This window comes from Camellia sinensis, chromosome 12, assembly GCF_055761805.1.
Source record: "Camellia sinensis isolate YWXY chromosome 12, ASM5576180v1, whole genome shotgun sequence".
Classification (NCBI taxonomy): Eukaryota; Viridiplantae; Streptophyta; class Magnoliopsida; order Ericales; family Theaceae; genus Camellia; species Camellia sinensis.
In genome coordinates this window covers 140,036,546-140,053,962 of record NC_138972.1, presented here as the reverse complement: position 1 = coordinate 140,053,962, position 17,417 = coordinate 140,036,546, and the positions used below count along the sequence as shown (strand labels likewise).

General features: G+C 38.8%; 1 protein-coding gene across 1 annotated transcript; it reads left to right on the top strand.

The window, feature by feature from the left end:
• Positions 1–4,317: 4,317 nt before the first annotated feature.
• LOC114276497 (DNA polymerase alpha catalytic subunit-like) lies at positions 4,318–15,671 on the top strand. The gene is made up of 5 exons (XM_082897986.1): positions 4,318–4,414; positions 14,667–14,716; positions 14,829–14,901; positions 15,016–15,072; positions 15,198–15,671. Exons 1-5 carry the CDS (start codon positions 4,319–4,321, stop codon positions 15,354–15,356), a joined length of 435 nt encoding a protein of 144 aa, XP_082754112.1. The 5' UTR covers position 4,318; the 3' UTR covers positions 15,357–15,671.
• The last annotated feature ends 1,746 nt before the right edge of the window (positions 15,672–17,417 follow it).

The window sequence follows — 17,417 nt, the reverse complement described above, 5'->3', positions numbered from 1 at the left end:
ACAATTAAAAAGGGTAAAATAGTCTATTGAGTATTTATCATTCTTCATAATATTCCAATGATTCAATAGAATAGTATCTTCCAGACATCTAATCTCATAAGAAAACAAATATAAGATATATATCATTTCTAATCAAATAGTTCAGCTATTACAAGTGAGCGTCAACTGACCAGATATATATTCTTAAAAGTACTGTTTTTCTAATGCGTACATAGCACATTATAAGGCTTTTTTTTCTTTCTTTCTTTTTTTCTTTTTTTTTCTAAGAGAGCCACATCAACATGTATTTTTTTAATTACAAATAGAGTTCTGCACAAATCCAAACTTAATTTAAATTATACTAATTTTACCTATTTTGTATGAACTCTATTTGACAAATATTTATTTTTCATATATTTTTATGGTAAATTAAGATAATCAACAAATCCAATACTAATTTTACGTTTCACGTTTTTCTTCTTAATTTTTTCAAGGGTATTAAGATTTTTTTTAATAATAAATTGTCTTTTTTTCTTCTTCTTATTTTCCTGTACATTATTCTATACCCCAATACCAATTATATATTATTCTATATTATGGAATTGTCATCTAAATTTTATAGTAATTCTATATATGAAATTATACTTCCTTTTTTACATTATTTTATATAATCACAACTCATAAGAGGAAAAACATGCACAACAATGATACTCTCGACGAATCTCTAAAGTTTGAATTTACTACTTGAGTTATTTTTTCAATTATTGAACAGTAAGTTCTTTTATATTTTGAAATCATATTACAAATGATTATTTACTTCACACACTAAGATGTATCTATCGTTTGAACATTTTCATTATTTTTTCTTTTTGGGTTTAGATGTTATTATATAATTCTTTCTTGGTTAGTCGTTATTGAATTTATTTTATATAGTTCATATTTTAATTTAATTAAGAGTGTTTATTTTATAATATTATAATTTAATATATATATCATATAAAATCATTATATTATAATCCAGTTACAACATATTTATATTTAATTTTTTTAATAAATTTTATATAATCTTTGTTTCTACATATTTTTATTTTCCAAATTAATATAAAATAAAATTAAACACTACATGAAAAGTGGATTTAAAAGACGGAACTTTTTGCGATGGCACATTTGTCGTCGCAAAAAGCCACTTTTTGCGATGGCACAACTTGCCGTCGCAAAAAATGTGACTTCTTGAGACTTTTGAGACGGCACAACTTGCCGTCGCAAAAAATTGTGACTTTTTGAGACGGCACAAATTTCCGTCGCAAAAAATAGAGTATTTGCGATGGTAGAAATTGCTGTCACAAAAAAAAAAATAGAGTATTTTTGCAACGGCACCAGCTGCAGTCGCAAAAAAAAAAAAAAAGTTTTTTGCGACTGTAATAGGTACCTTTGCAAAAAAAAAAGTAAAATATGTATATACATATATATATATATATATATATATTGTGGCTTTGAGACGGCTTCATATATATATAGTCTCAAAATGATTCAAATAAATGCAACGGTATTTTTCTGTCACCAAAAAAAAAAAATTTAAAAAAAACGACGTTGTCTTACTATTTTGATATAACATTTCTCTTTTCACCCATTTTTTCATCTTCCTGTCTCTCTGTCTTTGTCTCTGTCTCTCTCTCACTCATCACTCTTCTCTGTCTGTCTGTCTGTCTCTTTCTTTCTCTTTGTGTCTCTGTCTCTGTCTCTCTTCTCTTTCTCTCTCTCACTCATCACTCTTCTCTATCTGTCTGTCTCTCTTTCTCTCTGTGTCTCTCGCCCATCTCTCTTCTCTCTATCTCTCTTCTCTTTCTGTCTCTCTTCTCTTTATCTATCTCACTCTCTCGCTCATCTCTCTATGTCTCTCTCTTATTTATCTCTTTTCGCTCTCTTTTTTTTCTCTCTTTCTCTGTCTATCTCTCACTCATATTTTGTTTCTCTCTTTTTTTGTCTCTTTCTCTCTCTCTTTCGTTCACCTCTCTTCTCTCTCTGTCTCTTTTTTTTTCTATGTCTCTCTCTCGTTAATCTCTTTTCACTTTCTTTCTCTCTCTTTTTGTTTATCTCTTGCTCATCTCTTGTTTCTCTCTCTTTTTCTATCTCTATCTCTCTATCTCTTTCTCTCTTTGTCTCTCTCTATCTCTTTCTCTCTTCGTCTCTCTCTCTCTCACTCATCACTCTTCTCTCTCTGTCTGCTTGTCTATTTGTATGTCTGTCTCTCCCTCTCTCTCTCTCCCCCACTGTGTCTGCCTTGCTCACTCTCTCCCTCATCTCTTCTTTATTTATTGAGCTCCCTTTCGATTTATCGATCCACTACAAGAAAATGCACTTTTAGTGACCACTTTGTCTCTTTCTCGCTCATCACTCTGTCTCTTTCTCCATCTCTTTTCTCTATCCGTCTCTCACTCATCTCTTTCACCACCCATCTTCTCTACCACATTTACCACTACTACAAATACCATTCAACTACCACCACTCTTCTCTTTCTCTCTTTCACTCATCACTATTCTTTCTCTGTCTGTTTGTCTATCTGTCTGTCTGTTTGTTTGTGTGTCTTTCGTTCATCTTTCTTCTCTCTATCTCTCATTTGTCTCCTCTCTCTATCTCTCTCGCTCATCTCTCTTCTCTCTATCTCTCTCATCTCTTTTCTCTCTCTGTCTCTCTCGTTCATCTCGATTCTCTCTCCATCTCTCTATTTTTCTATTCTCTCTCTTGTTCATCTCTTTTCGCTTGCTTTCTCTCCCTTTTTGTATCGCTCATCTCTTGTTTCTCTCTATTTTTTTGTCTCTCTCTCTATCGCTTTCTCTCTTTGTCTGTCTCTCTCTCTTTCTCTCTTTCTCTCTGTCTCTCTCTCTCTCACTCATCACTCTTCTCCTGCACCACCTTCACCATTACTGCAAATGCCATTCCACTACCACCATTACTACCACTGTTGCCACTCCACCTTTACGACTATCATTACTACCACTATCACCACCACTCCACTACCACCACTACGACTTCCATTACCTTTCCTCTACCACCGCTACTCTATTTCCTTTACCACTACCACAACTTCACCACTAATCTCCTTTGCCGCCGCCACCACCACCACCACCACCACCACCACCACTACTACGACTTCCATTACCTTTCCTCTACCACCGCTACTCTATTTCCTTTACCACTACCACAACTTCACCACTAATCTCCTTTGCCGCCGCCACCACCACCACCACCACCACCACCACCACCACCACCACCACCACTATCACCTCTTATCCACCACCTTCACCACTACTGCTGCTCCCTATTCTCTACCACAAAAAAATTTGTTCCTGATGTTTAGTAATAAAAAAAAATGGGTCACAGAAAAATATTTTTCTTTCATTGACTATAAAAAAATAACTTTATTTTTATAGAAAATATTTTTCATTAAAATATTAACCTTACTTCTACCAAATAAAAAATAATAATAATAATTTTTTATTCATTAAAATAAAAAATGAAACAAATAAATTCTCAACCTTAGTAACAAAAAGAAAATAAAAAATCAAAAAAAAAAATCATTATCTATAAAAAAAAATATTTTAACAAAAAATATTTTTGTTTGGCAATGGCAACCTCTATTGCAAAAAATAAAAAAAAAATTAATTTTTTTTATTATTTAAATATTCATTTGTGATGGAAACTAATTTTTTTTTTTCTAATCCCGCTCGGTTCCCCCCTTTTTTTCCACTCTCGTGCCCGCCCCCGACCCCCCAAAATCCCCAATCTCTTAGAACCAAAATCCCTAATTTCTACCAAATATCTCTCTCTCTCTCTCTCTCTCTCTCTCTCTCTCTCTCTCTCGCGACTGTGAGCATGGCCGACGACGGCGTCGAGCCATGGGACTAGTGAATGAAGGAAGCCAGACATCGACGACCATTATCGGAGTCCTTCACTTCTCTATCGATAGCCATTTCCAGCAAACAAAGTTCTTCGGAGTCCTTAGCTTCTCTCTCCGGCCGTGACCAGCAAAGTAAGCAAACAGAGTTGTCACCTCTCCCTTTGACCGGAGCTCTTGCACCTTTCCTTCCCACCATCCAATTTCAAGTACATGTCCAGATATTAGGGTTTTGAGTTTTGATTTAGTGCTTTTCAATTTCAATATTAGAGTTTATGGTTTTTCAATTTCAAAAATTGGGGATTTTCAAATTGATTTGATTAGAAACTTTTCCTTTTATTTTATGATATTTGTTATGTTATGTTATGTTAATGTAGTGTCTTCCATGTTTTCATTCATTTAACATTATTTCATGTGTCAAGGTCTATTGTTGTTGTGGTTTTCATGATTTCCCTCTTTAGGTTCAAATTTGATGATGAACGGGTAATAAAGGAAGACATAAAGAGGGCGTTAGAGGAGCAGTATGGTGGTGAGAAAGAGGTCCAGCCGCTTGACATACAACAGCATCTGGTCTTAATGTGACACCCCTGTTCTGTATTATGCTAATTGGTCCCAAATGCCAATGTGATTATACGTTTTCATATGATTTTGTGTGCCTTTATGCGAATATATATGATTTTGAAGTTTTATCTGTTCATCGTAGGAATATCTGTTTGAATAACCTGCTTTGGAAATTAAATTGAGGGCCTTATCGACCACAGAACCCAAAATTGATTATGCCATTGTGATTGGCATAATTTTTAGAGCCTACGGTGCAATTTAATTGAAAAATTGATTCAGACCAGATTAAGTTGATTAAATTGGTAAATTGGTGCCCAATTATTTACTATTATTATCATGAGTTAGTGGAAATTGTTGGGTAAGGTCACTACACTTCCCATTCTCTCCTATGTATTCATTTTGGCTGATCAAACCATGAGAAAAGGAGGAGAGTCGGCTGTAGAGAGGGAGAGATGAGAGAATTGTGCAAATTGTAGCTTAAAGCTTGGGAACCTTGAAGATAATCCAAGAATTGTTATAGATTGTGTGAATCAAAGCTTCTAGGTGAGTAATTCTTGGATTATAGTTTGTAATTTTGTGTGTGTAAGCTAATTGGGTGATCAAAAGTAAGATTGAAATGAAATTGGGTTGGTTTTGTTGGATTAAAGCTTGACATATGCGTGCATGTGAGGAAATGTTTTGAAATAGCATGTATAAGCTTAAAATACATGATTCATGTAGAGTTTTGGTTGAAACTCATGTCTTGATCACCATTTGTGTTGTCTAAGTTGAGAATGTGGCAATTCATCACATGCATGTACAATTTATGAAGATATGAACTTGAATGTATGAATTTGTTATGTTAGAATGAGTTTGATGGGAGATTGGGGCATGCAAGTGAATTATTTGTGAATTGAGCTCCATTGGGTTGTGATTTGGGGTTTACATCATGTTAGTATAATTATATTTGAGATTTGAGTCATTGCATGCGAGATATGTTGGTTGGAAACCGAATTTGAGCTCAAGAACACATTCTGGGTTTTCCAGAATTTTGAGACCCGCTCGAGCGGGAGAAACTACGCTCGAGCGTAAATTTCGTGCTCCCAGCACTGTTTGCAGAATTGGTTGTTCGCTCGAGCGGGGAGCTTTTGTAGACGAGCCTTCCGCTCGAGCTCCCCATTCGCACTCGAGCGTAATTTTGAGGTAACCAGTACTTTTGCAGGCCTCTTGGGTCCGCTCGAGCGGGGAAGTCCACGCTCGAGTGGGGACCCTGTTTTCTGAAATTTCGTTCATGCGTTCTGTGTTTCGTTTTCCGTTTTGTTTCACTTGTAAACACTCTTAGGCATGTGTTAAACATCGTAAATGAGTTAATGAGATAGGAATAAAGCCTAAAGAGGAATATGTGAATTAAAGAACGGATTGAACTGTTAGTGACCCTCTTGTGTTCATGTAATGTGTAGGGTCAACCTCCAGGGCAAATCCGCAAGCCGATCACTGTGAGTAATATCAATATCTGATAGCTTGTCAATGTCCAATTGTTTATTCCCTTATAAACTTTATGAGTTGTTAATTGGGATTGTGAACAAAAGTCTGACAGGAATCAATGAATGGACCAAACGTCGTTTTGATAGGAATGAATGGACCGAAGGTCGTTTTGATGTAAATGGATAGACCAAAGGTCGTTTTGATATAAATGAACGGACCGAAGGTCGTTTTGATGTAAATGAATAGACCAAAGGTCGTTTTGATAGGAATGAATAGACCAAAGGTCGTTTTGATAGGAATGAATGGACCGAAGGTCGTTTTGATGTAAATGGATAGACCAAAGGTCGTTTTGATATAAATGAACGGACCGAAGGTTGTTTTGATGTAAATGAATAGACCAAAGGTCGTTTTGATATAAATGAACGACCGAAGGTCGTTTTGACCTATATGAATGGACCGAAGGTCGTTTTGTCATGAATGAGTGGGCCGAAGGCCGTTTTGACGTAAATGAATGGTCTAAAGGCCATTATGACATAAATGAATGGGCCGAAGGCCATTTTGACAGAAATGAATGGGCCGAAGGCCGTTTTGACATAAATGAATGGGCCGAAGGCCGTTTTGACAGAAATGGAAACCTGAATGGGCCAAAGGCCAGTATGTTGGAACTACAGTCACTTGATCTAAATTTTGTATAAGTATATATATGTTAAGTAGAAATGTGAATTGGGCCAAAGGCCGTTTGGAACATGTTGTTCTACATTGTTATGTAATTTCTGTATTTGATATTATTCACTGGGCTATTGCTCACGCTCATTCATGTGTCTGTAGGTGAGCCAAGAGAAGTCCAAACCCAGCCCCAGTGAAGTCTGCCAGGAACAACATGAGTTTTGGAGAGTCAGCCTTGTGTCTCACGCACGAGACCCATCCTTGCCATTTTGTTATGCACTCATAGTTTGTCTTGTTGGCAAGGACTTTATGTATATCTGTATATAGTTTTGATATGGGTTGACTCAGTTTGGATGATCCTGTCTGTAAAGGATTTTATGGTACTGTATTTTGTTGTGGGTTATTAACATATACGTGTATGGTTTGTTTGATGTGCATATAAGCACGGCTCTATGGGCAAAGTTTTTAATTATTGCTTCCGTTTGGCCCCTTTACTCTGACGAGTTATGTCTGTTTTGGTCTGAGGCCGTAGGTAATCTCAGGATTACTGGCTGGTGATGTCCTTAACCCATAGGGGCGGGTTCGGGTCATGACAGAGTGGTATCAGAGCACGAGTTAATAACTCACACACTTGTCCAAAAAGAGCAATAAGCGTCTAGATAAGATCTTGGATGCATTCATGTGATAAATACGAGTTTGGAAGCATTGATTATATGCTTAAATGTTTTGTTATGAATAATTATATGTGTAAGCTGTGAACTACTTGCATTGCAAATTATTTGGAAATATGTGCTTCTTAGTGTATGCATACTTGTGTACCTTTTGTATGAAATATAATGCAAGTTTAATCAGATGGTGAAAACCAGAGGTGATGAGATAGAGGAATCTTCTACTGCCAGACTGGACAGAATGGAAAGACTGATACATGAAATGGCAGAAGCTTTGAGACAGCAACAGGAGTGGCAACAACAGTGGCAGCAACCATATCCGCCACCTTGACCACCGGCACCACCCATGCCAGATAATCAAAATGATGACCGGATTATAGCTCTCACCAAGGAATTCAAGAAAATGAAACCACCACAGTTCCACGGGGGATTAGATCCGTTGAAAGCCGAAGCATGGGTCCTCGGCATTGAGAAATTATTTGAAGTGTTCCCCTGTTCAGAGACTCAGAAAGTGCTTCTAGCCACTTTTATGCTAGAAGACGAGGCGAGAAGATGGTGGATGTTGATGCGAGAGAATCATAAGGATGTTGACTGGGTAAAGTTCCTAGAAATATTCTATGACAAGTACTTTTCGTAGTGTGTCCGGGATAGGAAAGTGGCAGAGTTCATGGAACTCAAGCAAGACAGCATGACTGTAGCTGAGTATGAGGCCAAATTCACTGAGTTGGCCAGGTTTGCACCGCACGTAATTGACACTGATTATAAGAAGGCAAGGCATTTTGAAGGTGGGCCCTGAAGTGACATCCTAGAGAGGGTGAATGTCCTGAAGTTGGAGACCTACATCGGGGTGCTTGATCGGGCCATCATATCAGAGGCTAACATAGCTAGACAAGCTAAGCCAACAACAGAATGGAAAGGCAACAAAAGACAAGGCTTCTTTTCGAAGAAGAAATTTCTGAAAAAGCAAAACACGGGCTCCTCAAATACTTCGAGTTCTTCCCGAGACACAGCTCCCATGTGCACCATTTGTAGCAAAAGGCACTGTGGAGTCTGTTACCGTGCATCGGGAGCCTGTTTTAAGTGTGGGAAACAAGGGCATATAGCCCGAGATTGTAATCAGAACAGTGGAAAGATAGCTGCTAGCTCCACTGCATCGATCCCAAAGCTGGGAAACACTTTGAGATCTGCTACTACTGGGGATACAATGAGACAGGGGAGAGTTTTTGCACTCGTTCCGGGCGATACACGGAATGCCAATGCCGTTGTCTCAGGTACTATTTCAATATGTAACCAGGATGCCTTTGTATTAATTGATTCTGGATCAACACACTCATTTGTGACATGTACATTTGCATCTAGACTGAATAGACCCCTAGAGTTATTGCCATATTTGTTATGTGTGTCTGCTCCATCGGGGGAATCTGTGTTATGTGAATTTATATATCGGTTTTGTGACATGCATATTGAGGATACTACCCTATATGTAGATTTGTTGCCCTTGAACTTTAGACATTTCGATGTAATTTTGGGCATGGATTGGTTGACCAAGTATTGTGCCACCATAGACTGTGTGGCAAAAAGGGTTGTATTTAAACCATCAGAACAGAAAGAGATTGTGTTTGTGGGTAATGGGGTAGTGCCTCCACCTTATTTGATATCTGCAATGAAAGCATGTAAACTGATCAGGAAAGGGTGCCAGGGTTATTTGTGCTATGTGTTGTCTGAACAATCTAAGAGTGTTGAATTGAATAATATTCCTATTGTTAGAGAATTTCCGAATGTGTTTCCGAATGAATTACCAGGGGAATTGGTAGACAGGGAAATAGAGTTTACTATTGAGACTGTGCCAGGCACCCAGCCTATTTCTAAAACCCCCTACAGAATGGCTACTGCCGAAATAAAAGAATTAAAGGAACAGTTGCAAGACCTTCTTGATAAAGGGTTTATCCGGCCTAGCACTTCGCCTTGGGGTGCACCAGTGTTATTTGTAAAGAAGAAGGATGGTACTTTGCGCCTGTGCATTGATTACCGGGAATTGAACAAGGTAACGATAAAGAACAAATATCCCTTACTCCGTATTGATGACTTATTTGACCAGTTGCAGGGATCGCAGGTGTTTTCTAAGATTGATTTGAGATCCGGGTATCATCAGCTGAAGGTTAAAGCAGAGGATGTTGAGAAAACCGCATTCAGAACGAGGTATGGTCATTTTGAGTTTCTTATTATGCCATTTGGAGTGACTAATGCTCCGACAGCATTTATGGACTTAATGAATAGAATTTTTAAAACCTACCTTGATGAGTTTGTTGTTGTCTTCATCGATGATATTTTGATATACTCTAAAGATAGACTTGAACATGAACATCATTTGATGACTGTTTTACAAATACTTCGGGAAAGAAAACTATTTGCTAAATTAAAGAAATGTGAGTTTTGGTTGGATGAGGTTGTTTTCTTAGGGCATGTGATCAACAAGGAAGGAATTTCAGTGGACCCGCAGAAAATAGAGGCAATTGTGAATTGGCCTACACCGACTAATGTGACAGAAGTTCACAGTTTTATGGGTTTGGCTGGGTACTACAGGAGGTTTGTGAAGGACTTTTCGAAATTAGCTGTGCCTCTTACCCAATTGACACGTAAAGGACAACCATTTGAGTGGAATAGTGAAAGAGAATCAGCCTTTCATGAATTGAAAACAAGATTGACCACGGCACCAATTTTGACACTACCTTCAGGTACGGAAAATTTTGTGATTTTCAGTGATGCATCTTATAAAGGTTTGGGTTGTGTGCTAATGCAGAACGGAAAAGTTATTGCTTACACCTCCAGGCAGTTGAGGCCACACGAGAAGAACTATCCAACACATGACTTAGAATTGGCCGCAGTTGTTTTTGCCTTGAAAATTTGGCAGCATTATCTGTATGGAGCAAAATGTGAAGTCTACACGGATCATAAGAGCCTGAAATACTTCATCACGCAGAAAGAGTTGAATATACGTCAGAGAAGATGGCTAGAACTGATAAAAGACTATGATCTAGAGATTCAGTATCATCCCGAGAAAGCTAACACAGTGGCGGATGCCTTGAGCAGAAAATCAACAGGGAGTATGGCTTGTTTGCTTACTGAACAAAGGGAGATTTTGCAAGACTTTGAAAAGTCTGAAATTGAAGTGGTAGTATGTGAACAGGGCGGATTGATAGCCGCTATTACAGCCGAGCCGGCAATTGTTGATGAAATCAAGCAGAAACAGAAAGAGGATGAGTTCCTTAGAAAGGTAACGGATGAAGTTGAGACAAGTCCAAAAGTAGAATTTAGTATTGAGAATGAAGTGTTGAAATTCCGGAACAAAATATGTGTCCCTGATACCCCGAAACTAAAGAAGAGGGTTTTGGATGAAGCCCACAGATCCGTATTTGCTATGCATCCAGGTAACAATAAAATGTATCGGGATTTGAAACAAACCTATTTGTGGCCTAAAATGAAGAAAGAGATTGCAGAATATGTGTCCAAGTGCCTTCAGTGTCAGCAAGTTAAGGCTGAACATCAGAAACCAGGCGGTCTACTTCAACCTCTCCCTATTCCTGAATGGAAATGGGAACATGTGACTATGGATTTCGTTGTTGGCCTACCTCGGACTTCCCGAGGTATGGATTCTGTTTGGGTTGTAGTTGATAGACTGACTAAATCTGCACATTTTCTGCCTATCAAAACTACATTTACTGCTTACAGGTTGGCTACTATTTATGTTGATGAAATTGTCCGTTTACACGGAGTTCCGGTATCCATTGTGTCGGATAGAGATCCGAAATTTGTATCTAGATTGTGGAAGAGTTTGCAGGAAGCTATGCGAACAGAACTAAGGTTCAGCACTACATTCCACCCACAGACAGATGGGCAGTCAGAACGAACGATACAGACTTTGGAAGATATGCTTCGCATGTGTGCTTTGGATTTTCAAGGGAGTTGGGAAGATTACTTGCCACTTGCAGAATTTGCTTATAATAATAGCTTCCACTCCAGCATCGGTATGGCACCATACGAGGCTTTGTATGGTAGGAGGTGTAGATCACCTATTTGTTGGACAGAGGTCGGAGACAGAGCTTTGCTTGGGCCTGAAATTGTACAAGACACCTCTGAAAAGATCAAAACTATTCGGCAAAGGCTCAAAATAGCTCAAGACCGACAGAAGAATTATGAAGACGTTCGGAGAAGACCTCTTGAGTATGAGGTCGGCGACCATGTGTTCATCCGTGTTTCTCCGATGAAAGGCCAAGTCAGGTTTGGGAAAAAGGGCAAGTTGTCGCCCCATTACATTGGGCCGTTTCAAATTTTGGAGAGGCTTGGTCCAGTTGCTTATAGAGTTGCTTTGCCACCGGGATTCGAGCAAATCCATAACGTGTTTCATGTGTCGATGTTGAGGGGTTACCTCCGAGACCCGTTACATGTGATTGATTATCATCGGGTAGCTATGGATGAGAATATGGAATACGCTGAATGGCCGGAAAGAATTGTTGACCGACAAGTGAAAGAATTGAGAAACAAGTCCATCCCAATGGTGAAAGTAGAATGGAAGGAACACTATGGAACGGATGCTACGTGGGAAAAAGAGGAGGAAATGCGACTACGCTATCCACATTTGTTTCCCGACGAAGGTAAATTAAGTTTGGAGGACCAAACTTCCTAAAGGGGGGAAGACTGTGACACCCCTGTTCTGTATTATGCTAATTGGTCCCAAATGCCAATGTGATTATATGTTTTGATATGATTTTGTGCGCCATTATGCGAATATATATGATTTTGAAGTTTTATCTGTTCATCATAGGAATATCTGTTTGAATAACCTGCTTTGGAAATTAAATTGAGGGCCTTATCAACCACAGAACCCGAAATTGATTATGCCATTGTGATTGGCATAATTTTTAGAGCCTACGGTGAAATTTAATTGAAAAATTGATTCGGACCAGATTAAGTTGATTAAATTGGTAAATTGGTGCCCAATTATTTACTATTATTATCATGAGTTAGTGGGAATTGTTGGGTAAGGTCACTACACTTCCCATTCTCTCCTATGTATTCATTTTGGCTGATCAAACCTTGAGAAAAAGGAGGAGAGTCGGCTGTAGAGAGGGAGAGAGGAGAGAATTGTGCAAATTGTAGCTTAAAGCTTGGGAACCTTGAAGATAATCCAAGAATTGTTATAGATTGTGTGAATCAAAGCTTCTAGGTGAGTAATTCTTGGATTATAGTTTGTAATTTTGTGTGTGTAAGCTAATTGGGTGATCAAAAGTAAGATTGAAATGAAATTGGGTTGGTTTTGTTGGATTAAAGCTTGATATATGCGTGCATGTGACGAAATGTTTTGAAATAGCATGTATAAGCTTAAAATACATGATTCATGTAGAGTTTTGGTTGAAACTCATGTCTTGATCACCATTTGTGTTGTCTAAGTTGAGAATGTGGCAATTCATCACATGCATGTACAATTTATGAAGATATGAACTTGAATGTATGAATTTGTTATGTTAGAATGAGTTTGATGGGAGATTGGGCCATGCATGTGAATTGTTTGTGAATTGAGCTCCATTGGGTTGTGATTTGGGGTTTACATCATGTTAGTATAATTATATTTGAGATTTGAGTCATTGCATACGAGATATGTTGGTTGGAAACCGAATTTGAGCTCAAGAACACATTCTGGGTTTTCCAGAATTTTGAGACCCGCTCGAGCGGGAGAAACTACGCTCGAGCGTAAATTTCGTGCTCCCAGCACTATTTGCAGAATTGGTTGTTCGCTCGAGCGGGATATTTCACGCTCGAGCGGGGAGCTTTTGTAGATGAGCCTACCGCTCGAGCTCCCCATTCGCGCTCGAGCGTAATTTTGAGGTAACCAGTACTTTTGCAGGCCTCTTGGGTCCGTTCGAGCGGGGAAGTCCACGCTCGAGCGGGGACCCTGTTTTCTGAAATTTCGTTCATGCGTTCTGTGTTTCGTTTTCCGTTCTGTTTCACTTGTAAACACTCTTAGGCATGTGTTAAACATCGTAAATGAGTTAATGAGATAGGAATAAAGCCTAAAGAGGAATATGTGAATTAAAGAATGGATTGAACTGTTAGTGACCCTCTTGTGTTCATGTAATGTGTAGGGTCAAGCTCCAGGGCAAATCCGCAAGCCGATCACTGTGAGTAATATCAATATTTGAAAGCTTGTCAATGTCCAATTGTTTATTCCCTTATAAACTTTATGAGTTGTTAATTGGGATTGTGGACAAAAGTCTGACAGGAATCAATGAATGGACCAAAGGTCGTTTTTATAGGAATGAATGGACCGAAGGTCGTTTTGATGTAAATGGATAGACCAAAGGTCGTTTTGATATAAATGAACGGACCGAAGGTCGTTTTGATGTAAATGAATAGACCAAAGGTCGTTTTGATAGGAATGAATGGACCAAAGGTCGTTTTGATGTAAATGGATAGACCAAAGGTCGTTTTGATATAAATGAACGGACCGAAGGTCGTTTTGATGTAAATGAATAGACCAAAGGTCGTTTTGATATAAATGAACGGACCGAAGGTCGTTTTGACCTATATGAATGGACCGAAGGTCGTTCTGTCATGAATAAGTGGGCCGAAGGCCGTTTTGACGTAAATGAATGGGCTAAAGGCCATTTTGACAGAAATGAATGGGCCGAAGGCCATTTTGACAGAAATGAATGGGTCGAAGGCCGTTTTGACATAAATGGATGGGCCGAAGGCCGTTTTGACATAAATGAATGGGCCGAAGGCCGTTTTGACAGGAATGGAAACCTGAATGGGCCAAAGGCCAGTATGTTGGAACTACAGTCACTTGATCTAAATTTTGTATAAGTATATATATGTTAAGTAGAAATGTGAATTGGGCCAAAGGCTGTTTGGAACATGTTGTTCTACATTGTTATGTAATTTCTGTATTTGATATTATTCACTGGGCTATTGCTCACGCTCATTCATGTGTTTGTAGGTGAGCCAAGAGAAGTCCAAACCCAGCCCCAGTGAAGTCTGCCAGGAACAACATGAGTTTTGGAGAGTCAGCCTTGTGTCTCACGCACGAGACCCATCCTTGCCATTTTGTTATGCACTCATAGTTTGTCTTGTTGGCAAGGACTTTATGTATATCTGTATATAGTTTTGATATGGGTTGACTCAGTTTGGATGATCCTGTCTGTAAAGGATTTTATGGTACTATATTTTGTTGTGGGTTATTAACATATACATGTATGGTTTGTTTGATGTGCATATAAGCACGGCTCTATGGGCAAAGTTTTTAATTATTGCTTCCGTTTGGCCCCTTTACTCTGACGAGTTATGTCTGTTTTGGTCTGAGGCCGTAGGTAATCTCAGGATTACTAGTCAGTTATGTCCTTAACCCATAGGGGCGGGTTCGGGTCATGACACTTAAGGTCCAGCAGCTTGACATACAACAGCAAGCACTGAAACTCACTGCAAACAGGTTTCTGTTTCACTTGGTTTGCATTTTCTTTTGCTTCTCATTGTAACTCACTGTAGCTCTTGTTTGTTGTGTCCGTGATTACTCTTTTTTAATTTTTTTTCCCCACCTGCAGTATGTATGGTTGCCTGGGTTTTTCCAATTCCAGATTCTATGCAAAACCGCTTGCAGAGCTGATAACACTACAAGTAGGACTTTTAATTTGATGCTGATAATTAACTTTGCTTAAGTCCGCAAATTTTGGTTGAATGTTGTTTTCTTGTTTTAGTTTCAAGCAACTTACTTACATCATTGTTGTGTAGGGAAGGGAGATCCTACAAAGTACTGTTGATCTAGTTCAGAATAATTTAAACTTAGAGGTTATTTCTTAAATGCTGAGATTCATATTTTTTTAATGTATTATTTCAACTCGCGTATCCTTTTCCTGATTTCAGTCATCAAAATACTTTGGCTTCTAAATCATGTATTGTATTCTACCTAGTAGGTGATCTATGGTGATACAGATTCAATTATGATTTATAGTGGACTTGATGATATTGCAAAATGTAAGGCGATTGCAAGGAAGGTCATCCAAGAGGTGAGATTTGGTTCTAAATTGCAATTCATTGCATTATTTTCTTTTATTTTTATTTTTTTCCTCTAATCGAACAAACAGATTCAAGATAGATAGGTAGTCAGCAAATAATTTACTGAACTAAAATTGAATTTCCTGATCTTTCCATTTGTGCTTTACTAAAATTGAATCACTTGATTTTTCCATTTTGTGATTTAAACACTGCACATAGCATCCATTGCTCACCAAGGTTGCAATTTCCTCATTATCCCCTTGGCACATGGTCATACTTAAAATTCAACTCATACCCAGAGATATGATTTAAAAAATCCAGCACTTGTATTTTTTGACCTCCAGGAAAAAGAACACATTTATAATTCACACACACACACACAAAACAAAAACAAAAAATGAAATGAGGGTTTAGATAATCTAAAGAGAATATTTGGACCTCTTGTTCTCTATAGGACATGTGTTTCTGTGAAACTGGATATACTCTTTAAAAAACGTTATGATGAGTTTCTTGTTGCAATGGATGTTTGAAGTCTCTCCTATCTCTTTGGTTTTAGGTCAACAAAAAAATATAAGTGTTTAGAAATTGACCAGATGCCTTGTACAAGAGAATGCTGCTTCTCAAGAAAAAGAAATATGCAGTTGTCAAAGTGCAGTTTAAGGATGGAACACCATCTGAGGTAGATTTTTAAACTATTTATTTTTCTTGGACTTTTTGAACTTGTTCAAAATATGTATTCTCAGTGTATGCTGGTGAATTGCATTCTTGGAGCAGCTTATTGAACGAAAAGGTCTTGATATGGTTCGTCGTGACTGGAGCTTGGTATCAAAGGAACTGGGAGCTTTCTGCCTAAGTCAAATACTCTCTGGAGGGTATATATATGCATTTGTTACTTATTTTGTGTGTGTGTGAGTTGTTGACTGGTAATTCAAGCAAAATCTCTGTTACTTCTCCAAGCCTCATAATTTGTGTGTGAGTGGTTGCTTTTCAATTTCCCTCTTTAGGTTCATGGGCTCTATTGTATCTTTGATCTTCTTGCCTTCATGACTAACTTCTTGTGACTCATTGTGAGCCGAGAGACTTGTGGGAGAAAACAGGAATCCAATCGGCTTCTCGGTTTGGGAGTTAGAGCCGGATTTCGATCTAGGCAAACTAGTTTATTAAGAAATTTGAACTGGAGGTGTTGGCGCCCTAAAATCTTCAAATGGTGTCGGTTTAGCACGAAACTTGGCACACACGACCGCCTAGGCACGAGAGACTTGTGGGAGAAGACGAGACTCCAATCAGGTTCCCGGTTTGGGAGTTACAGCCGGATTTCGGTATAGGCGCACTAGTTTATTAAGAAATTTAAATTGGAGGTGTTGACGCCCCAAAATCACAAAACGGCGTCGGTTTAGCATGAAACTTGGCACACACGACCACCTAGGCACGAGAGACTTGTGGGAGAACACGGGACTCCAATCGGGTTCCCAGTTTGGGAGTTAGAGCCAGATTTCACTCTAGGCAAACTAGTTCCATAAGAAACACGAATTGGAGGTGTTCACGCCCCAAAATCACCAAATAGCGTTGGTTTAGTACGAAACTTCGCACACACAACCGTCTAGGCACGAGAGACTTCTGGAAGAAGACGGGGACTCCAATCAGGTTCCCAGTTTGGGAGTTAGAACCAGGTTTTACTATAGGCAAACAAGTTCCTTAAGAAACTTGAATTAGAGGTGTTAACGCCCCAAAATCACCAAACGGCGTCAGTTTAGCACGAAACTTGGCACACACGACCGTCTGGGCACGAGAGACTTGTGGGAGAAAACGAGACTCCAATCGGGTTCCCGGTTTGGGAGTTAGAGCTGGATTTCGGTTTAGGAAAAACTAGTTCCTTATGAAACTTGAATTTGAGGTGTTGACGCCCCAAAATCATCAAACGGCGTCGGTTTAGCACGAAACTTGGCACACACGATCGTCTAGACACGAGAGACTTATGGGAGAAGACGAGACTCTAATCGGGTTCCCGGTTCTGGAGTTAGAGCCGGATTTCACTCTAGGCAAACTAGTTCTTTAAGAAACTTGAATTGAAGGTGTTGACGCCCAAAAATCACCAAACGGCGTTGGCTTAGCACGAAACTCGGCACACACGACCGTCT